The following is a 24634-nucleotide window of genomic DNA, read 5'->3' on the forward strand; positions in this document are numbered from 1 at the left end:
ACTACAAGCACTGCTGGTGACACCCTGCTGGTTATTTTTTCTACCCACCCTTTTGTTCCTTGATCTGCTTTTTAAACTTGGTGATTTTAAGCTGCCCAACCTCACTGTAAACTGAGCTTTATAAGCTCCTCCCTTTCTACACTGCTGTTGATATTTTGAATTATTTATTTGCCTTTCCTTGTGCTTATTTTGAAAAAGTAATTTTGCCTCTCATTGTTTGTTCTACTGATTTATGTGCTATGAATTCATTATCTAGCTAGCTGTTGGATAAAGTAGTGTATTTCTACACTCTATCAAGCTCTTTCCTGTGTTTTTTCAAGATGACAGAGGACTTTCTGTCTAGTAGCAGTGGGCGGTAGCCTGATCTGTATAGGTTGGATAAACACACTTAAAATTCCTGCATGTTGTTTTGTTGGCCAGAGGACGTATTAATCAGCATACCTTTTTATTGTCTTTATAAATTCTGCACATTTGAGTGGTTCTTGGTTCTTGTCTATAAAGTGAAGTACATTTATTGAATCACATTTGTATACGCTGGTTAAAGTACACTGCTGTTATTTTTAATAACTTATTGCCTTTCCATAAGTTTAAGTTTGTTTGTGGTAGCATTTCACTCCGGACACTCCTTTACTATGGTTTTACATTAGGAGGACTGGGATTATTCATCTAGGGCAGTAGGTATTTGCCTGGTCTGAGTTGGGAAGCACACAAAAAGGCTGTAAGTGTAGTCATTTTATTGGCCAGAGGGCTCGGTAGTCAGTTTATGTATTTCCACTAATGGTGTTTATTCAACACATTTGCATAGAGTCACTCGCCATGCCAGTGCCCTGTGCAGATGCAAACACCTTGAAACATTGCCTATTTTCATTATGCTGTGAATGTTTACTGTGCTGTTTATTTATTTATTTGAACTTCTTTAAAGTTGCATTTTCAAACTGTTGTAAGGGCTGCTGTTCTGCACTTATATGCATTGATTTAAGTGTTTCTTGGTTAGTATTAGGCATCTGTTTGTAGTTCCTTAACATTTGGGTTCTAAACCAGTCATTTTACTTTAAAAGGGTTAAAATCTGCATTATTGCGGCAGGAGAGGACTGATTTCACTATCTGAGCTGGGAATTGCTGGTGGAAAGCTCATTATGTGATTGGCCTTAGGGCATAGTTAGTATGAAGCTTGCTTTCTTCTCATTGTATATAAGCCTTGCATGTGTGCAAATCTGTTTTTCACTCCGTGGTGGTTACTGGGTTACTGATGCTTTCTATGTGCAATCATCTGAACTTGAAATTTCCCTGTAAAAACCACCACAGAACTTTACCCAAGTCCCGTGTTACGGGGCAACTAGTTTGCGCAGTAAACAACATTTACACTTTTAGTTAGGAATATTTATGTTTACCTTAGCTTATTATAGTATTCAAGACTATCGATGCTCAGAGAGCATCTGGTTTAGGTGCTGGGCAGCATCCTTGGTTAGGTTAGCTGCAGATAACACCAAGTAAGCACTCTAACCTCAGCTGGTTACAAACACCCCCTACTCCTATTCCTTGCAATTACACATTAGGATCTGCAACCATGGATGGGCACTTTCCTGCTATCTTTGCATCCAGCTTGGTGGCAGTGCACATCCTGAGGCAATATAGAAATTGTCTTTATGTACTCTGACAACCACTTAATTCTCAGACAAATACAGTATATGAGAGATGTAGTTACACATTGACACTGGAGGCTAGACTCTCACATACAGATGCAAAAAGCATCAATCAGGTTGTCACCAACTCACACACGTCACTCACTGCACCCATAAAGCACCACACATATAGTCCCACATATGCTGAGGTGCTGAAATGTAACTCACCCACACCTCAAAGGCCTCTAAGGCACAGTCCTCATGAACTCTGCATACACTCAAATAAGACAATTCCCATCACAACACATAAAGCCACATATTTATTGTGTCTCAATTATCAAGCCCATAAGGTGAAACACTCCACAATCCAATATTCTGGTCATAGGAGACTCCATTGTGAGACACACTGATGTTCTTCTTACCAGACGTGATAAGGGGAAGATTGCAGTTAGTTGCCTGTCAGGGGCCAGGATTCGCCAGATCATATAAGCACTCAGGTCACTTAACCCTAAGTACCAGTATGAGTCAGTCATAGTCCATGTAGACGTAAATGACCTGAGACGTACCTCCTTGGACTACATTAGGAAAAACACGATTGAACTCTTAGAATGTATATCACAGGCAGGTATGAGTCTAACATTGATAAGTATTCTACCATCTCCAACGATGATGCCACAATACCAGCAGAAAATGACTGACTTTATCAATTGGCTTAGCTACTGGTATCATTCCAAAGTGGTCTAGTACTCGTCAGTCTTGGAGTACATGGTTGACAGGCCATACTGCTTTGCCAGGAATGGTCTTCACATTTAACCTCTAGGCTTTCAAATATTGGCAAAAATATTAAACACCACTATAGTGCCTTTTTTAGGCATTGTCAAACAGCCAGACAGACCTTCCAGCATAACAAAAGCTACTCAGAACAAGCTAAAGGTGTTACTGCTCAATGCTAGGAGTCTCATTAGGAAACTGCTCTCCCTAGAAGCTCTCCTCACCTTGGAGAATTCTGATGGTTGTGCAGTTAATGAAACATGGTTCATGGAAAGCAGTCTGGCAGTGCATGGTTATAATGCATGTCATATGCTCCAACCACCCACTGAACATGACAGAGCAAAATGCAGAGGCGTACCTATCTACATAAAGGATAAGCGCGCCTCAAGACTGGTCAAACAGTATGACATGCTTGAGCTACTCCATGTCCAACTAACCATAGGAAAGATCCATTACTGTATTCTTGCTAGCTACAGGTCCACCACTATGAACCAGGAAACCCATACATCATACCTGAAGTTACTAGAATCACTCACCATCCAGCCCAATACTATACTCATGGGTGATTTTAGCTACCCCTCAATTAATTGGGAGGCATACATGACCATTAACATACAGGCCCAAAGGTTTATTGACATAAATTCAAATGCCCTGGAGCAGCTAGTCTGTATTCCCACTAGGGGAACAAATGTCCTAGATGTAGTACTCAAAAATATGGGAGAGCATTGCACACACCCCCACCATGATGTCCTTACTAATAGGATCAGATCGCAAAGTGGTGTGCCTTGAAATAAAGGTAAAACTAGTCCACCCAACTAACTCCAAAAACTTTTAAGAACTTTTCTAAGGTAAATTTCCCCCATTAAGGGAATGTATAGCTAGTTTCCAAGTTTCCTCAAATCCAGAAAACACAAAAACATATGCAGAGGTGTACACAAAACCCATGTATGACCATATAAACAACTGCACAGAAACAGCAGTACCAGACCAAAATAAACCCAGGTCAAACTGCAAAAACAAGTCACCCTGATGGACTCTGGTATGAATAGACTTGTAAAAGAAAGAAAATCCTGTTGAGAAGTAAGAGGGAATGTGTACAACAGAGCAAAAAGTCCTCATTAGTCTAAACAAGTGAATCAGAGATCTAATCAAGTCTCTGAAAGCAGACTTTGAGTTAAATATAGCCTCCAAAGCTAGGGATAACCACAAGGCATTTTTCAGTTATGTCCACAGTCTTAAGGCCAGCACCCAGTAATGTGTGGAATTAGTGGTAGATGGCATCACCTATACTCAGCCAGAAGATATAGCAAATCTGTTAGCCGACAAAGTCAGCCTAAATTTCTCCTGCAAGAAATACCCTCCACCACTCCACTGCCAAGTATCACCAAAGAACGAAAAACTTGACGAACTAAGCCAAAAATCAAAAAGAACTCCAGGCAAGGAATACTCAACCCAAACGAATGTTTAATTAAGCGCTTTTCGTCATTCACAATAGAATAACTTCTTCAGATAAATTACAAACCCCAGTCAATGCTATTTATACAAGTTCTTACTCAATCAACCAATTAACTTAACCAACGCAAATGATTGGATACAGCATTAAAGGAGTATGTGATATATATTCTGATTGTAAGCCCTAACCTACAACCCCATTTATTAAAAACATATATTTACATAAATAAATTTTGTATATGTGTGCACCAACCATTTAAGATGTATAACAATAAATCTAAATTGTAGAAAAAGCAGGTACTAAGAACAAGTAATCCTATTACAATTATCATAGACAAGAAGAAGAAGTGTAAATAAAATAAAATAAAAACAATTATCTACATTTATCTGTTCAGACTTCTGACCTTTAAGAGGCATGAGATGTTACATTGCTCATTAAGTCCTGGCTCTAGAAAGGCATTGGTTCTTAGTTGCCAGGATAGTTCGCGTTCTTCTAAAAGTAAGTTGAAGGGGCCTCTTCTACTATCAGGTTGCACTTGATCTAATCCTACGAATTTAAAGTTGTGGTTTGGGAAGGATAGAATATGTTTTACCAAGGCATTTTCAGTCTTCATTTTAGAAATAGCGTTAGTATGTTCATAGATTCTATCGCGGAGCCTCCTTTCTGTCTTCCCAATATAAAAACTCGTACAGTTTAAGCACAGTGCACCGTATACCATAAGTTTAGAATTACAGTTCAGTTTGTGGTTAAGCACATATGTCCTGTTATTTATTGTGTGCTTCCTGCCTGTCTTAATGTATTTACAGGAATTACATTTATAATTACTCTAGCCTTGAAATAGACCCTTGCTTTGCTGAATTACTGTCCAAAGGGTATACTTTCATACCTAATCAACATATGGACTTGGTGCAGAGTATTAAAGATCTGAAACTATTTCTAAGGAAACTTAACTTGAACTTATTATTAGGTAATTCTGAACATCCTACTTCTACTTATTATATTCCTAGTGATTACAATCCCCCCCTGCACCCAGCCGTACAATTATTTGAAGCCATAATGGAGCTTGATCTCAGGAATTTAGCTAATAAGGACAACAATTTATTTTTTAATAAAAATAGCAGCCTGCCTAATACTACTTCAGACGAAAACGCTTTTCTTAAATTGTTTAAAACATTGAATGTGAGGGCGATTAAACCTGATAAGGGATGGGGGCTTACTCTATTCGACAACTATGATTACATCAACAGGGTCTCTACTATGTTAGACAAAGAAACTTATCAAAAAGTCAGTGTCAACGAAGTTAACATAGCATATAGTCACAATAAAAGCTACTTTAGCGACTTTTTCATTGAAGGTTACATTGACATAGACATGTACAACTATATAAAAACTGAGTGGCCTAAAATACCTGTCTTTTTTGCTACGCCAAAAATACACAAAAATTTATTAAATCCCCCTTTTAGACCATTAATCGATGGAAGGAATTCCATCACATATGCGAGTGCAAAACTAGTTGATAATATTTTAAAAAAATACTTGGCCACAAACACAAGTTTGCAAAGACTCGTGGGCTTTCTTAGGTAAAATAAATGAACTTGAATATAATGAGGAATATAATTTCCTCACAATAGATGTGGTAGATTTATATACTTCAGTCCCACATGATGAAGGTCTTGAATGGGTAAACATCTTCCTGATCAAAAAAGGAGCTCCCAGTAGTGAAGTATACCTAGTAACATCTTTACTTGACATAATTTTAACTAATAATTACTTCCTGTTCAACAACGAGCTATATCTGCAGAAATGCGGAGTAACTATGGGGTCCCCAGTAGGGGCTAGTTTTGCAAACATAGTAATGGCCTACTGGGAGGGATGCTTTATACTGAATAAAGAACAATTTACATCCAATATAAAACATTATACACACTTCTTGGATGATATTTTCATCTGTTTCCATGGCAACAAAGACACAGCAACTAAATTGGTAAATTACCTGAATGGTACCACTAGCTTTCTTAAATTTACGTTTGATTTTTAGGATATTAATATTAATTACTTAGACATCACTTTGGTTAAAGACAAAGAAAACAGACAATTTTATGCTAAAATACATAGAAAAGACACATATTGCAATTCCTTTTTGCACTATACGAGTCTACACCCTCAATCTCAGAAAAAAGCTATCGTAAAGGGTCAAGCAATCAGAGCAGCTCGTATGGTTACACGGGATGATGACTTTATTTATGAATGTAAATTACTGGAAGATATGTTTAATCATAGAGGATATCCTAAGACGTTTCTCAAAAATATATTTGATGAAGTTAGTATAAAGAGAGAAAATGGTGTTATCCTTCCTCTTTTGAGGGAGAGAAACCTTATAAGTGGTTCTGAAGAAATAGTAACCACCCAAATTCATAGGGGTATGAACACCAGTATAGATTTTAGCCTCACTGAAAATGATGAGTGTAATTTTAATAGTGTTGGTTTAACCACCAACACCAAAAAAGATTCAAGTACAAGATATATTATGACATTTAGTCTTGAAAGTAATATTATAAGAAAGATTTTGTATAAAAATTGGACTACACTTTTATATGACAAAAAGTGTTCTATTATTTTTGGTAATTTACCCAAAGTAACTTTTAGGAAAGGTAAAAATCTTAAATCACTATTAGAAACTAGACCTATAATAAATAAAGAGAAAGAAAAGGGGACTTTTGGTTGTGGAAGCTGTAATTCCTGTAAATACATTAAGACAGGCAGGAAGCACACAATAAATAACAGGACATATGTGCTTAACCATAAACTGAACTGTAATTCTAAACTTGTGGTATACGGTGCACTGTGCTTAAACTGTACAAGGTTTTATATTGGGAAGATGGAAAGGAGGCTCCGCGATAGAATCTATGAACATACTAACGCTATTTCTAAAATAAAGACTGAAAATGCCTTGGTAAAACATATTCTATCCTTCCCAAACCACAACTTTAAATTCGTAGGATTAGATCAAGTGCAACCTGATAGTAGAAGAGGCCCCTTCAACTTACTTTTAGAAGAACGCGAACTATCCTGGCAACTAAGAACCAATGCCTTTCTAGAGCCAGGACTTAATGAGCAATGTAACATCTCATGCCTCTTAAAGCTCAGAAGTCTGAACAGATAAATGTAGATAATTGTTTTTATTTTATTTTATTTACACTTCTTCTTCTTGTCTATGATAATTGTAATAGGATTACTTGTTCTTAGTACCTGCTTTTTCTACAATTTAGATTTATTGTTATACATCTTAAATGGTTGGTGCACACATATACAAAATTTATTTATGTAAATATATGTTTTTAATAAATGGGGTTGTAGGTTAGGGCTTATAATCAGAATATATATCACATACTCCTTTAATGCTGTATCCAACAATCATTTGCGTTGGTTAAGTTAATTGGTTGATTGAGTAAGAACTTGTATAAATAGCATTGACTGGGGTTTGTAATTTATCTGAAGAAGTTATTCTATTGTGAATGACGAAAAGTGCTTAATTAAACATTCGTTTGGGTTGAGTATTCCTTGCCTGGAGTTCTTTTTGATTTTTGGCTAAGTATCACCAAAGAACAAGTTGCCACTGCACTCCCTAAAGCTAAAAACATGGCTTCAATGGAGCCTAACAATATACCAGGTTGCTTCTTAAACAGTTTAAATCAGGACTTGTAAGGCCCATTGGGATCTCTATTTAACCACAAACTCAGGTCTGACATTGTCTCGGTAGAGTGGAGGACAGCAGCAGTTATCCCTCTGCATAAAGAAGACCATCTACTGACCCAGGAAATTACAGACCCATAAGTTTGATTAGTCTTGTATGTAAGGCCATGGAAAGACCAATCATGGACTTGATAAATAATGACATACGAGAACGCCAAACACTGGATCTGACCCAATTCGGCTTTATCAAGGGCAGGTCATGTTTACTGAATCTGGTCAATTTCTTTAAGAAAGTCAGTAAGAACATGGATGAGAGTGTAAGAGTACATACCCGTCTCGGCCTGGCCAAGGTATCTGACACAATCCTCTACTCTGGTATTATAAATAAATTCACAAAACTGGGCATAAATCCCTAAATCACCAGATGGGATAGCCAGTTAGCTCATGGACAGGGTACATGTGGTTAAAGTGGGTGAATCCAGATACAGCAAGAGGCCAGTTACTAGTGGCATGCCACAGGGCTCAGTGCTGGGACAACTTCTGTTTGAAATATACTTTGAAGTCAAGACAAATGTGGAAGTCCTTCTGGATGACGTTTGCCAACAACTGCAAGCTGGGGGCAATCACTGAATCCCCCAGTGATGTAGGTATCTTTCAGGAAAGAAGGTCTAGATCAGATAATTGATTGGTGCCAGAACCATGGCCTAAAACTAAATGAGAAAAAATAAATGATCATATCCTTTAGGAAATCAACTACCCCTGCAAATTACAACATTAGTAGCACACCCCTAACAGTAGACTCAGAGGTGAGAGCTCTAGGTACATAAATAGGTAATAGACTGAACTTTGACAGCCATGTGTCCACAGTGGTGAAGACATCCTTCTATATGGCACAACTTATAAGTAAAGGTATGGCATCCAGATCCAAGGAAATTATAGTCCCACTGTACTCAGCCCTCATTAGACCAATAATCGAGTACAGTGTGCCATTTCACATGTACTTGACTAGGCATTTACAGCAGCTAGAGTGACCTCAGAGGTTCCTTACAAAGAAAATGCAGGGTGTAAACAACATGAACTATGCAGATAGGCTAAAGCCTTATCCCTTTACCCTGTCTCCTACTGACAATTAAGGGGTGTTCTATGCCTGACCTACAAGTCACCAACAAATCCATCCCTAATGGAGCTTCTACACATCCGCAAGTCAAACAGCACGAAGGTCACACAATCTACTGAACTAAACTAAGTGACTGAAACAAAATATGCTGGAGACACAGATATGTGTTTCAGAGATGGCCTTTCTTTGGAACAGGCATTTTATTCACGTTAAGAAGATCCCTTCTTCAAATGCAATTTGGATCAATGGATAGGGAATTGCAAATTCACACCTGGGGTAGTATCTATGTCCCTTATACACAGGGGCAATCTGTAACATACTCAAGACATAGGTACAAACCCATACCATCCTTTTACCCCTAGGGGCCATTTATTGAGTAAACTCTGGTTATATTGGCTAGGCTTGTAAGGGGTCTTAAGCCATTAGCCTAGTAATGTCCTATGAAACTAAGAACCTATATCTTAGGTTACCAGTCTTCTCTTAAAATAAGTTTTAAATCTGTTCTTAATTCATTATCTTCAATTGTTCCATAAGCTAGGTACAGCTTCCCCTTAAATAAGTCTGTATCAATGCTGAACAGAATCAGTTCGTTCAAATATCTAAACCTTTTCATGTATCTTCTCTGAATCTTTTCAAGGGTAGCTAAATCATCTACTAATAATGTGCAAAACATTAAACTGTAACCAATCAGTGATCTAATCATTGGTGTATACACATTTTTTAAGACTTTGAGATCTCTTGTTTGTACCATACTAAAAATTAGATCTATCTTCTTTGCAGCCCTTGCTCTTAAATCTTTATAGTGTTTCTTGAATATAAACACACACATACACACACACACACACTGTTAAATAAATTTGTTAGAGTCAGACTGTAAAAATCATTGAGTTATTCAAACACAATGTCAATTAATAACAAACAATAATGCAGGATAGCTAGGATATCTTAAAGCTCTAATGTACATTAGGAGGCAAAAAACCATACACAAAGTTTGTATAGAATTTTGACTGTTTTATTGACCAAAACACATTGGTTATATACATTTCATTATCAGTTTTGCCCACCTTACTGGTGTGGTCAGTGACAGGGTCTTTACATCATAGTTATTCATAAAAACTGCTGATCTTGTGTTTTCAAAAGTCCTTTTCCCATGAGAAAGTTGCAGCCTTGCAGACAGCTGGTCAGTCACGATGACCTCCTGAGGATGTAGCCAATTCAAGGTTCTCTGATTAGTTCAAATACAATAGATGTAAGTCTTCCTTAAAGCCTTCTTTTGTTTCTCTTGTCCCCAGCTGGGCACTATCAGAGATAGTGCGCACAAGGCTACTTCCCTGGTGGAGGCAGGAAAGAAGACTTACATGCAAACAGATTTATTATTTTCCAACTTTGCAAAATAATCTTTACTTGAAAGACATGAGCCAGACTGCATCTGCAAGCTGCCAAGGTCAAATTTCTGATTACACTGCAGCTTGTGCTTCAAGCAATAATATGCAGGTTCATTTTTACTGTTATTCTAGTAAGACAGAATTAAATGCATTAAGTACATTTATCCTTAACTAAAGCACACACTTCTCTATATATTTGATCATACAATTTATATGTGTTTGAATGATTTAATACACATCTTCCTAAGCAGCACACATTGTGAATATATTTTTCTAGGCAGCATGTATGTGAATATGTTTTCTAAGCAGCACACATTGTAAATATATTTCTCTAGGCAGCATGTAGATTTTTCTAACATTCTCCCTCCTTTTAATGCATTTAATACTACCTGAAACATAAACAGTGTTAGTTCATTACTTAGCCTTTTCCTTTCAAGGACTTTCAACTAAGTAAGTCATTTGTTTTATATTTCAGATAGACTTTCACTCGGTATCAATAAATTCAATTCTATATCTTGGTACATAGTTTCAGTCACGGATACATCAACTAATTCTTTAACTAATTTTTCACACAGGGTATCCGCAGCAGACACATGCTCCAATTATGAGCAGTACCACACAAATTGCAATCAGAATGTTCATAAGGACCGACCCCACCCCCAAACAGATTCTGGAAAAAGTTCGTCAGTGGGTTTGGGCCTGGTTCCGTCATTGCTGACACTTGCTGAATTACCTCTAGATGGTCATTGATTTCATGTTGGTTGTCTGGTATGCACGCACAGCATTCTTCTTTGATAAGCGCGACGTACCACCTCTCGCCGCTAGGGTGAAGTCGAGCCATTCGGTTCTGTAATACAACTGTTCTCATTGCATTCATCTCATCAGTCACAAGTTCAAGAGCAGAAAAGTCGCATTGCTCATTACTTTGAGAAGTTTCGACAATTTTCTCAATTCCCAAATCGATTTGACTGCTCCATAGGCTGGGAATATTCCGGCCCAGGATATAACACTGTCACTCAAGTCCATATGGGTCAATTTTTCTTTGTCCTTCACAGACGAATGATCCTTCCAGCTTGCTTCGATCTTACCCACTGGATTAGTAGGTTTTCTGACTGTATTTTCAGTTCGGTGAGTCACATCTCTTACATTACGTATTTTACCCAGAGGCAATTCTGCAGTATGTCTTATGGCTGGAACCAGATAACCCAAAAAACAACTGCGGACCAATTCTCAGGTAACCATTTATAGGCCTTTTTCCCACAAACAAAATAACAATTTTCTACTTTTGTACTGATGCGGGTTAACCCTGAATGAAACATTTTCTTATCTATAACAGAGAATTGTCTATATATTTCAGGAGATTTTTGCACATTTCTCAATGTTGTTTTCATCAAGCTTAAATATGAATCATAATTACGTGCTGCAACTAGTACCTTGGTCTATAGGTTTTATATAACATTTGTAAGACACAGTTATGTTACAGTTACTCCAACCAACCTGGAGTGTATCATTTTTAACAAAACAAACAATTCCTTTCTGAGTAACAGGCAAATGTAATGCCACTTTGTCTTGTGATCTCACAGTACCAGTGTCAAATAACAGGTTTTCCCAAGTTGCATTTATTCCCAAGGGGACAGCAGACATCAAAAGTCCTCCATATGCTGTGGGTATTGCAGTACAGACCCAGCAATTTGAAATGTTCATAGTCTCTACATAAACTCGCTTCATAGCCAGGTATGTGTTAAAGTTTGGGTGCCAGTCTGTGGCCAGTCCTTCATCACGTTTTATTAATTTTACTTCTGTAGTTATATGCAAGAAAAACCATAACAACAAAAAGGTTACTACAAACATAGTTATTAAGTGTATGATCAGTAGGCCAGTGAACCAGTGTCTCTGGGGTTGTTTCACATTTTTATTCATTCTGCCTCTGGCCATTCTGATCCTGTGGTATGTCTAAACTAAATTTCTTAACAGGTTTGCAATGGGTTAAATGAACCCAAGATGATCTCTCAGCGATTTTCACTGCGGTGGGTGTTGCCAGCAGTACCTGGTACGGACCTTCCCACCTTGGACTCGCCCAGTTCTTTCTCTTTATGATTTTCAGCCAAATCCAGGACCCCGGGGTCAGCACGGCTTCTGGTTTTGTTTCTTGTTTATCTGGAAAAGAGTTCAACTGCAAAACAGTCTTATTTGTTAAAAACTTTTTCATATAACTAGCTAATGAGTCATCGGCCTCCAGCTCTGCAGGCATGAGGGCCTTCCATTGTGGCACACAATATGCCCTTCCAAACACTATTTCAAAGGGGTCAAGCCCTTTACATTTGGAACAGTTCTCATGCTCAGCAGTGCTAAAGGCAGACAGCAAATCCAAGTCTTTTGAGTCTCACTCATTAATTTTCTCAGCTTGTTTTCAAAATTCCATTGTATCTTTCCACCAGTCCTGCTGACTGAGGGTGATAAGCACAATGGTTTTCAAAGAAATCCCAAAAATCTCCCAAGCTGCTGTATCGTTTGGTTAACGAAATGTGTCCCATTGTCACTATAGATTCTTTCGGTATGCCAAATCTAGGAATGATTTCTTTCACTAGGGCCTTTGCCACTGTTGCTGCATCCGGATTTCTAGTTGGAAAAGCTTCTACCCATTTTGAAAACATATCTATGATTACTAAACAGTACTTTTTCCCTTCACATTTGTTCAGTTCTATGAAATCCATACAAATAGTATGGAACGGATAGGGTGGTGTTGGAAAACTCCTTCGCTTTGGTTTAAATGCTCCCTGTGCATGATGTTTGCTACAAATATGACATGTTGCACAAAATTTTTGTGTATAATTCGTAAATCCATATGTTTGGAATGTTTTGTTAACTAACTGTACCATCCCCCCTGTTGAGACATGGCTCTGCCCATGGCTCAACAAAGCTGCATATCTAAATAAATTAGATGGTAATATGGGCTTCTCCTCTTTGGAGATGTACAGTCCCTCTTTAAGGATTGCTCCTCGTTTTATCCACTTTTGCTTTTCTGCTTTTGTAGCTAATGTCTGCATTGTTTTTAACATTTCTAAATCTAAAGTCTCAGAAGGTTGTAGTTCTTCATTTAAAAGCACAGTTTCTGGGTCTGAGGCAGCTTGCTTCGCAGCTGCATCAGCCCGGCATTCCCTTTGAAATTCTGTCTTGTTGTTTTGTATGGGCTGCACATTTACAGATAGCTATTCTAGTGGGTAACTGAATAGAATCTAACAGGTTCAGAATTAAATTGCATGATTAATCGGTTTGCCAGTAGATGTTATCATTCCCTGTTTTTCCATTGTTGTGCAAAGACATGCACTGTAGAGAAAGCATACTGACTGTCAGTATATATGTTAACACATTTGCCTTTCGCTAGAGTGCAAGCACGTCAAAGCTATCAATTCTGCTGCTTGAGCTGACAGGTTATGTTGCAGGGGTTGTGCTTCTATGATTTCGTCATCAGTCACTACTGCATAGCCCACTAGGTTCTTCCCTGTAGGACCTCGTCTACAGGACCCATCCACAAAAAATGTCACCTCTGCGTCAGCTAAAGGTATGTCAGTAAGATCTTGTCTGGGTGTGGTTATTTGTTCCATTTCCTGTAGGCAGCTGTGCGGTATGCCATCCACAGGAATTGGAATGTTGACGGATTTAATGTTGTACAACGTTCAATTGTCATATGGGGTTGACTCAATAGTATGGTCATGCAAGAAAGATGTCTGGCAGGGGATAAAAATGCTATTTTTTCCTGCAGCAAAATTATTGCAACTGCATGAGGTACTCTCAACGTGAGAGGATGAAACAACACCACTGAGGCTGAAGCTTGCACTGCCATAGCTGCTGCGACTACTGCTTGTACGCAGGGTGGTAATGATCGTGCCACCGGTCTAACTGTGATGAATAATAAGCTATGGGCGTTGCTTGCCGCCATGTTGTTGCGTCAGCACTGACGTCATATATCCCGCCTACAATCTACAGTTTGGAAAAATCTCTTATGGTAATTCGAAGCCCTAAAACTAATGATGAAACTATCAGTTTTTAGTCTGCAAAAGGCTGCCTCTGCTTCGAGTCCAGTGTAGTGTTTCTTGTGCTGCCATTGGTTTTAAATATTAAATCAGCCAATGGAGCCGTTTCTAAAGCATAATTGTATCCAACCGACAAAAATTAGTCGTTCCCAAGAAAGACATCATTTCTTTCTTGGTAGTTGGTCTGGGTGCTTGTAAAATAGCTGTTTTTCGTTCTTCATCTAATGTTCTGCCTTCTTTGGATATCACATATCCCAGGTATTTAACCTGTTCTTTCCAAAGTTGCAATTTATGTTTATTCACTTTATGCCCTTGCTCAGCTAAGAATTTCAGTAATGCTATTGTGTCTTCCCTACACTGTTGCTGGGTAGGAGCTGCAAGCAAGATGTCATCTACATAAAGTAGTACTTGGCTGCCCCTGGTGGAGAACCCCGCCAGGTTGCTTGCCATCTCTTGTGCGAATATTGTTGGACTTTCACTATATCCCTGTGGTAGTCGGGTACGTATACCTTTTGCCCTGAAATGTAAATGCAAACCAATGCTGGCTGTCAGGGTGGATAGGTATTGAGAAAAATGCATTGCTAATATCTACCACGGTGAAATATTTCTGTTAAGGCTTCAAATCATTTAACAAAGTATGTGGGTCTGGCACCGTAGGTGCTCTTGGTATCACTGCATCATTTACAGCTTGTAAATCTTGTACCATCCGCCATTCCCGTTTGCCTTTTTACAGGAAATAGAGGAGTATTACATGGTGAATCTAAAGATTCCACCAGTATCCCTTCCTTGAGTAATGCCATTATAATAGGTTTGATTCCCTGTTCTGCATCCTTGCTCAAAGGATATTGTCTTTTTCTTGGTCTAAAGGCTGATTTTGGTGTAATAACTACTGGCCCTGCTGTACGAATAAGTCCTACATCTGATTTTCCTGTTGACCAAAGAACATTTGGTATTTCACTCAAAGCTTTTTCTTCTTCTTCTATCAAGAACGCCATTCAGCTGTCTTCACTCTGTTGTAAGTGTACAGCTGGGCGTGCTTGCGTTAACCAATTCAGTTTCTGTTTTTGTACTCCCAAGTCCGATAACTCTAAGTCAGTTAGTCTCTCCCATCCTGTCACTTTGTCACCCAAGTCTACCCACCTAACGTTCTTGTTTTTAGTTAGGCTAACGTGTGGTAGTTTATTGGATTTGTACAATTCCAAAAACTCCTGAGGTAACGAACAACTCACCACACTGTTGCCCTCAGTGTCCCAATATAGGGTCCGTAGTATCAGTCTATTTGCAGGATTCCTGAACAACTTTTGTTCGTATTCCTTATCAGGTCCTGGTGTGCTACAGTAATATAGGGTACAATGTAATAAATGTTGCTGGTCAGTATCGAGGGGAGGCACCTTGCTGGTGGCTACATTCATCAGCTCCTCGGTCACTGCCCCTGGTCCGGTTGTAACCAGATCCTGGCTGTACCAATAATAAGCCTCCCCCTCCGACCGTACTACAAAGGTGTCAGTTTGTCTCTGTGCCTCCATACCGTTCATGGTAGGGACTACTGCTATGCCACAAAGTTGCATAAGGTCTCTTCCTAATAGGTTCATGGGGCATTTGGCAGAAAGTACTATTTTACTTCTCTGGGTCATGCCCGAGACTGGATCAGTTATTGCTATATCATGGGAAAGTGGTTCCCTGTACAACTGTCCGTTTGCTGCTTTCACTAATATGAAATCAGGTGACTCAGAGTGTTCCGGTAACTTTGAAGGATGTATCAAAGTTCGTGACGCTCCTGAATCACACAAAAATTTGATTTCTCTTCCTTCTACCAGAAGTGTAACTTCCGGTTTCGTGTCTGCTAAATAGAGCTCTAAGCTCAGTAGTGCCAGATCTAAAACTTCACTTTCCCCAACTTCTACATCCAGTTGCATGTCATCTGCTTCTTCTAAGGTATTTACATCATCCCCCTGCTCATTAGTCTCTTCTGAAGACTGCTGAGCAGCATAACTGTCATATAGTCAATCCTCATCTTCCTTATCCTTTTTTTCCGCAGGTGCCTTGCTCCTGCAATCCCTTGCCAAATGTCCCTTCTTACCGCAATTGAAGCATTCACTTTTTTGTTTCTGCTCTCATAAATTTCTGAGTTTTGTCAGGCGTTTGTTACCCTGAATATTTTGCTTGCCCTTTTGGCTGCTTGTACTACAAAAACTTCCGCACCGTCTTCAGCTGTGAAGACCTGCGTTTCTTTTCTTTTACTGTTAAAATGTTTTTCAGCGTGTCTAGCATATTCTAACAAGGCTTGAAGCCTACTTGTTCGGTGATCTATCATGTGCTTCGTGATGAAGCTATTGACAGGGCAATACAACCTTTCAAAATGCATTCTTCAATTGTTGTTCATATGAACTATCATTTTTTTGATTTTCAGGAACAGGCATGCCACTATGGTTATTAAAACATTCTAACAATCTTCCATAGTATGCATCCACAGTTTCATTATCTTGTTGTACACACTGGTTAATGCAAGTCCAGTCTGCCCTAGGTTTCCATTTTCAGTGATGCGGTCTGTAAGACCCTTCAATCTAGTATCTAGTTCTGCGTCACTATGTAGGAGTGGCCTATGTTGTGCGTCACGAGCATTCCAGGTGCCACAAATCATGTGCCAGTCTGGACCTAAAATTTGTCTAACTACTCTTTCTACCTCTTCCCCATTTAAGTGGTAACTTAATCTCATACCCTGTAAATCTTGTAAAAATTTCTCAAAGTTAATTTTTGGATGGGGAATTCCTTCTGTAGCTTTTCGGATGTCTTCCGGTGTCCATGGTCTATACACTAAGAGAGTTGAGGCCTGGCCCTCCTGTCCTGCCTGCGGGTTTGGTACTTCTATTAATGGACAGATTTCCTCACCCTCATCTAATAAATTCCCGCTTGGTTGAATGTCTACAAGTGTTTGGCGTGTTCGGGATCTAGTCCCGATAGGTTCTCTTACAAACGGTTGTCTTAATGTCCCTGTTGTCTCTGGGTAACGTGGAGGGTCAGCCCGCCCTCCCGCTTCATATTCTGAGTAAGGCATCGGTGGGCGTGGTAGGGGAGGGACCGATGCTACTACTACATTATTATCCTCTTTGTCTAAAAATAATGCCTTTGCATTTTTATTTTTCTGTTCCCTTCGGTTTGCTTCCTCAATCCACCTGTGTGCTTGAGGAACACCTAACTGTCGTTGTTTTTTTGCCTGACCTTCTGCGTCAGATTTTAACTGTCTCAAAAGTTTTATTAATGCCATTTTATCCAATTTACCATCAAAGTCATACTTGTTAACCCATGTTGCAAAATATCTCACATTATCTGCTCTCTGTAATTGCATATATTTTGCATCTTCTGTTAGGGGCGGGTCACGTGACCCTTTAGTGCACTCGTTTCCCATGTCTCTGAAAGAAAAAGGAAGAGAGAGAAAGAGAGAAAGAGAGAGAGAGAGAGAGAGAGAAAAAACAACAACAAAACTGTTACGTAACCCTTTCTCTTGTACCACGTGGTATCTCTATTCCCCGTATTCACAGTAGTGTCTAGAATGACTGTTTACTTTGTTTTGCTTTATTTCCTGATCTATGACTCAAGATACAATACTTCGACTACCTCTCTCCCTGCTATCACAAACCTTAGCAATAGCACAGTGTAACCTGGTCCCCGATCTAAAACAAAAACAAAGAGAGGAATTCTGCTTACCCGAGCCTCCTGCTTATGTTTGATAGGCTTTTTAGGACCCAGTTTTCCGCTTTTCGGCCACAGATCAGACAAGTGGACAGCCTCTTTGGACACGACAATTCAGTCGGAGGTCTTTCCTTCTTCTGCGCAGACTTCAATACCACCTATATATTCTGACCTGTAGCTTACCAAGGGAATTCCGGCACGATTAGGACCAAGATGTTAAATAAATTTGTTAGAGTCAGACTGTAAAAATCATTGAGTTATTCAAACACAATGTCAATTAATAACAAACAATAATGCAGGATAGCTAGGATATCTTAAAGCTCTAATGTACATTAGGAGGCAAAAAACCATACACAAAGTTTGTATAGAATTTTGACTGTTTTATTGACCAAAACACATTGGTTATATACATTTCATTATCAGTTTTGCCCACCTTACTGGTGTGGTCAGTGACAGGGTCTTTACATCATAGTTATTCATAAAACTGCTGATCTTGTGTTTTCAAAAGTCCTTTTCCCATGAGAAAGTTGCAGCCTTGCAGACAGCTGGTCAGTCACGATGACCTCCTGAGGATGTAGCCAATTCAAGGTTCTCTGATTAGTTCAAATACAATAGATGTAAGTCTTCCTTAAAGCCTTCTTTTGTTTCTCTTGTCCCCAGCTGCGCACTATCAGAGATAGTGCGCACAAGGCTACTTCCTGGTGGAGGCAGGAAGAAGACTTACATGCAAACAGATTTATTATTTTCCAACTTTGCAAAATAATCTTTACTTGAAAGACATGAGCCAGACTGCATCTGCAAGCTGCCAAGGTCAAATTTCTGATTACACTGCAGCTTGTGCTTCAAGCAATAATATGCAGGTTCATTTTTACTGTTATTCTAGTAAGACAGAATTAAATGCATTAAGTACATTTATCCTTAACTAAAGCACACACTTCTCTATATATTTGATCATACAATTTATATGTGTTTGAATGATTTAATACACATCTTCCTAAGCAGCACACATTGTGAATATATTTTTCTAGGCAGCATGTATGTGAATATGTTTTCTAAGCAGCACACATTGTAAATATATTTCTCTAGGCAGCATGTAGATTTTTCTAACACACACACACACACACACACACACACACACACAGTGGCACAGTGGATAGCATTGTCACCGCACAGCAATAAGTTCCCTGCTTCGATCTCATCTGGGGTGCCATCTGTGTGGAGTCTGCAGTGTCCTCCCTGTGTTTCCATGGGTGTCCTCCCACATTCTGAAGACATGCAGTAGATGGCTTGAGCACTCTAAATTGGCCATAGGACTGACTGCATGCGAGTATGTGGTGTGGAAGAACTACCATGGCAGGGCTAGCCATCCTGTAGGGTAAACCTTGGCTCTAGATGATTGTCACTATTGATGTGACACCCCAACCCCATGTGCAAAAATGGGAAAAGGGGGTTTGTGAATAGATGGATGGATGGATTTTGTAAATGTAAAATCCTTGAGAATTAGGATGTCTAGGTCATTTATATGATCTGCCAACTCCAATACAGTACCTCAGAGTTTTATAGCCATCTAGATGTTGTCCCATGAAAGTTAACACACTGTGATCTATCAGTTAACCATTTGCTAATCTGGTTTATAACATATCATTAACCTGTATTTTTCTAATCCCTCAATAATTTGACTGTTCTAAAGTAACAAAAGCCTTTGAAACATCCATGTGTAAAACTACAGCTGACTTTCCTTGATCTCTTAAATAGTTAATATATTTACAGAAATTTATAAGACATGTTAATGTTGGTCTTTCTTTAATAAAGCCAAACTTGGGAGAAGTCCAGCTCTTTCCCTTATTTTTATCATCCATTAATTAATGCAGAATGCATCTTTTGTACACCTTTCCAATTATAGATGCTACGCTTATGGGTCTATAGCTTTCAATGATTTGTCTGTCTCTACCTTTTTGGATAAGTATATCACAGGATTTTTTTCACTCCTCGGGTACAAATAGCAGGCTCAGTAATTTGTTAAATATCCAGGTCAAGGGTCTATATTGCTTAGTCAAGTCATAAATCAGCGAACCCCTGCTCGTCAAACACCTATTTATCAAAGCTGCCAATTGTTGAGCAGATTTTTCAGTGAAAGTTTGCCTAGCACAAACCAACGGTAGGCCACCCTAGCAACCGTGAACAAAATCATAAAACTTAACACCTACCCAGGTGGGGGCTACGCCCTCCCACCCCCCCATAAGTAAATATAATAGTTCCAAGATCACACTACAGTGGGAAAAGGGAGGTTCCAGATGGTGGCCAACCACTGGTTTGCCCTAGGAAAACTTTCACTGAAAGGTCTGTTCGACGATTGGCAGCTTCGATAAATAGGTGTTTGATGAATAGGGGATTGATCATAAGTATTTTGACAAAATGATATAGACCCCCCCCAGATCAATGGTTTATTAAATAATTGGAAGTAAGCAATACAAATTGCCTGGATATAAAGTATGGGTTCATTGCATTATTTTTGTTAACATTATATATGGCAGCTTTTACTGTTTCGTGTTTAATACTGGGGCAGTTAGTCTGAGCTGGAAGCGATACTTTAATCAGGCAAGTATAATTTTGCTCACATGAGAATTTTACAAAGCAGTTATTGAATATCTCCGCTATTACCTGTAACAATGATTTGATTGTGCTTTATTATTTCAGTCCTCCTATCTAGTGTCTTTGAATTGACATGCTTCATATTTTGTATTATTGTTTTCTCTGCTCATCATTGTCTTCTTCATATAGTCCTTTCTTTTTAATGTTATTGTGAATCTATTTAAACATTTCTTATTATATGTTGAAGCATTTCTAGCAAATTTCTTAACTCTTTTCTTTTGTATAAATAATTTCAATAGATTCCTATTATACCAAGGTTTCTTTGTCCAAGTTTCCTTTTCTGACATCTCATTTAAATGCCTATTGCAGACATTCTTCAAAATCTTCCAGCCATATTCTTCAGCTGCTAAGTTAATTTCATTCTAATTTATTTTTAACAAATCATGATTTAGTTGAAACCTGTCCAGTCTATTTAGATCACCCATCTGCAACAAGACTGAGCCATGATCTGAATTCCCTGTAGGCGTACACATTTCTGGTTTTGTAACCAGGTCATTTTTGTTGGTGATTACCAAATCTAAGATAGTATTCCCTTTTTTAGGTTTATCCACTTGTTGCGTAAAATAATTCTCGTATATCGTTGTCATAAAAATTTCTTCCATATACGTTAATACCTAGATAATTAAGGTAAGCCAGTATTAATGTTAGCAGTTCATCTGTTTTGTCTCAAATTTCCAATAAATGCATGTCGTGCCAATGAATCCTTTTACAGACTGTGAGATACTGTTCTGATCTTGACAACACCAACTTTTTGTATCCCTTTAAACATAACAGACATGATTTCCTTCTTATTAATTTCATAAAGCAAATTAGTATTAATTGAAAAATGTATTAACATTAAGGCTCCCCCACCCCTCTTATCTTGTCTATTTCATATTTTGTATACTTAGGGTGATTTAAATTACTACAGTACCAAGCTTCTGAAATAAATATTCATTTTCTCCATTTCAGTTTTATAATGTACAACAGTCCATCTTTTTTTGCAGGTACTCCAAACATTTGCATAGACGCCACTTATGTTATTTAAGTTGTCAGAGCCTGCCTCCTTACCTTTCTTCCTTCCTTTAAAACAGTGCATTTCAAATGTTTTTCTAATAACATCTGTGACAGCTTATGTCCTCTCAGACTAAAGTGAGTCTTGCAATATCGAAACCTGTCAAAAGACATTATGAATCCTACCCACAAGATTAGAACATCAAAGGTCTTCAAATGGCCATGCCACTTGAGTCATGTGTTAAAAAGTTTTTTGTCAGTAAATAATATGAAAAAGCTAGACACCGTAGAATAGTGGAATTTCACAGAACATGGCTTTCATTTTTTAAGATATATATATATATATATATATATATATATATATATATATATATATATATATATATATATATATATTCCATAATAATTTTCGTTGTGTACTCTACTGGAATACACTTTAAGTCATTACTACTTGCCATTACAAATACGTCTGTGTATGTATAGTTATCAGGTGTAAATTTCTCATGTATTTGTACCAAATCATGTACCTTCAGATCACTTACAGAACTGACTGTTACACTGTTATTCAGTGCCGTTACTGGTCTTAACTCATGCTTTAGATGTGAATTCCTGATTGGTAAAAAGTTCTTGTCTATGTTTTTATATTTTTCACTATACAATAATTTACTCTATGGTCTTTATGATTAGAAAGTAATTTATTTCCTTTTCTATTAACATTATTTATATCTATATATATATAGATAAATATATAGATATATATGCATATATATATGGATATATATATATATGGATATATATATATATCTATATATGTATATATATATACTTATATATATATATATATATATATATATATATATATATATATATATATATATATATATATATATATATATATATATATACATATATAACCATATGTTATACATATATAACCATATAATCGACATTTGAAATGTTGAACATATGAAAAACAAAAGTAAAAAACAACAAACACTTAACTAAACACTACACCCCCCCCAACACACATCCCCCATAACTTAAATCTACCATCTCTGAGATCGCACTACAGTGCAGGAATGGAAATCTTTCCATTCCGTACTGTATGGAGATACCGGTTCCTTATTGTCGACATTTCAAATGTTGATCATATGGTCTCGGCCATATGTAATTCGTCATTCTGAAGTGTCGACAATGTGAAGGGGACCCATATATATGTGTGTGTCTGCATGTTTGTATATTGATAACCATTTGAAATGTTGGGACCCTCTACAGCAAGTCCCAAAACATGGAACTGAAAGTGCAGGATGACCATTTCTGAGAATATTCCCTTTTGTGCAAAGTATGGTGATCTCAAAGCTGATAGATACATACTCTCACACACACACACACACACACACACACACATATATATATATATATATATATATATATATATATATATATATAAAAGTTTGGGTGGTGTGGGGGCTTGCCCCCCTGTATAAAAGAAGTTTAAAGGAGAAGAACAAACTTCAGGACTCACTCTTTTCCTTGGTTTTCAGTCTTTTATATTCTGATTTTTGGCATTTGGCAATTTGGCATTTTGAATGCTGACATTTCAGTAGGGAGTCATTTTATATATATATATATATATATATAGAGAGAGAGAGAGAGAGAGTGGAGAAATGCATGCCCCCCCCCCCCGACACACACACACACACACACACACACACACACAGCATTCCCAAGTCATTTCTCTGTTTTTTATTATGCATATCAGACGTGTTGTTGTTTCCACTAAATCCTTATCCACTGACTGGAAATATTTCTTTCTGCATGAACTCCCCCCCCCTGAGTTATTAAAAAGCTATGCCTAGTGGCTGCATTAGTTAAATGCTGGAGAGTGGAGGATTTGGTGGGAAGGTTACTTAATCAGAGGATGCCTTTCTGTATAAAGAAAACACACAGCAATAAATGACAGACATGAAAAGTCATGCTAGTCCAAACTGGAAACAGTTTCCAGCAAAATATTCTTACCCTAAAACAAGTCTAGAATCTTTGCGCTATGTACTTGTATGTACTTGTATGTACTTGTATGTATTTGTATGTACTTGTATGTACTTGTATGTACTTGACAGTGTTATATTTTTTGATTCCCTCCACAGGTCAGGATCACATGAAAATTTGGCATCAGGTCAGTCACCTCAAAATCCATCCCCCAACAGGTAAGGAATTTACTAAGGAAGTTTTCATATTGCTGACTGTGTTATGTAAGATGTCAAGTGAAGGATCAAAGGTCACACTCCTATTTTGTCTTATGGTTTGTATTTAGCTGATGATTAGTAAAAATACTTTTTGCTGAGTTTTGCTGTGTAGAACACATTTAAAGTGACAGTGCAGGCCAATCATCTAATGCATACTAACATCTGCCATTCATTTGAGTCCTAATTAAAATATACTTAGGTGATCTCTAGACACCTTGGGGTTCTGTGAGACCTGTGTTCTAGTTGAATTTCAACTCACCTGTGTCACTCATTATTGTCATTAGTGTAGTTACAAATTTTTACAGATATGAAGTCAGTAAACATTTCAGGGCATGTGCTATTTTTCATGTTTTTTTTTTAATATTGCATAATAGCCAGATCATGACAAGTGCCAGCTGTTATTCAGTCCTGTCATCCCATTTTGATAACCAAAGACCCTCAGAGGATTGAGGGTCCTTCATTGAAGGTCTGGTAAAACAGTACCCACTCCTGACATGGCGGAAGACCCTCCCCCCACTAGAAGTTTAATCAGACAAGAAACATAGGTGTGTCACAAGTGCACAGCAGTGTTTAGCTGGATGTGATATATTGTCCATGGTACAGCACCAGTTTGGTTGCGGATGCGTGGTACAGCACTAGTTCTGTTGTGGATGTGTGGTACAGCACTAGTTCTGTTGTGGATGCGTGGTACAGCACCAGTTCGGTTGCGGATGCGTGGTACAGCACTAGTTCTGTTGTGGATGCGTGGTACAGCACTAGTTCTGTTGTGGATGTGTGGTACAGCACTAGTTCTGTTGTGGATGCGTGGTACAGCACCAGTTCGGTTGCGGATGCGTGGTACAGCACTAGTTCTGTTGTGGATGCGTGGTACAGCACTAGTTCTGTTGCGGATGCCAAACATGTGTTGACATGCAGTAATGCATCTCAGCTTTTGAAAGATGAACGAGGGCTGCAGCAAAGTGCACTCAGATAAGCAGG

General features: G+C 38.2%; 1 protein-coding gene across 6 annotated transcripts in view; it reads left to right on the forward strand.

Annotated features, from left to right (window-relative positions):
- LIMCH1 (LIM and calponin homology domains 1) overlaps positions 1-24634 on the forward strand; it is a 1973196-nt gene that overhangs the window by 1882446 nt on the left and 66116 nt on the right. For all 6 annotated transcript variants that reach the window (XM_044061504.1, XM_044061502.1, XM_044061501.1 and 3 more), the window contains one exon: positions 23558-23617. In XM_044061504.1, the coding sequence (XP_043917439.1) occupies positions 23558-23617 (60 nt within the window). The remainder of the gene's footprint in view (positions 1-23557; positions 23618-24634) is intronic.

Source organism: Protopterus annectens, chromosome 2.part0 (genome assembly GCF_019279795.1).
Source record: "Protopterus annectens isolate FY-2018-M chromosome 2.part0, PAN1.0, whole genome shotgun sequence".
NCBI classification, from domain to species: Eukaryota; Metazoa; Chordata; order Ceratodontiformes; family Protopteridae; genus Protopterus; species Protopterus annectens.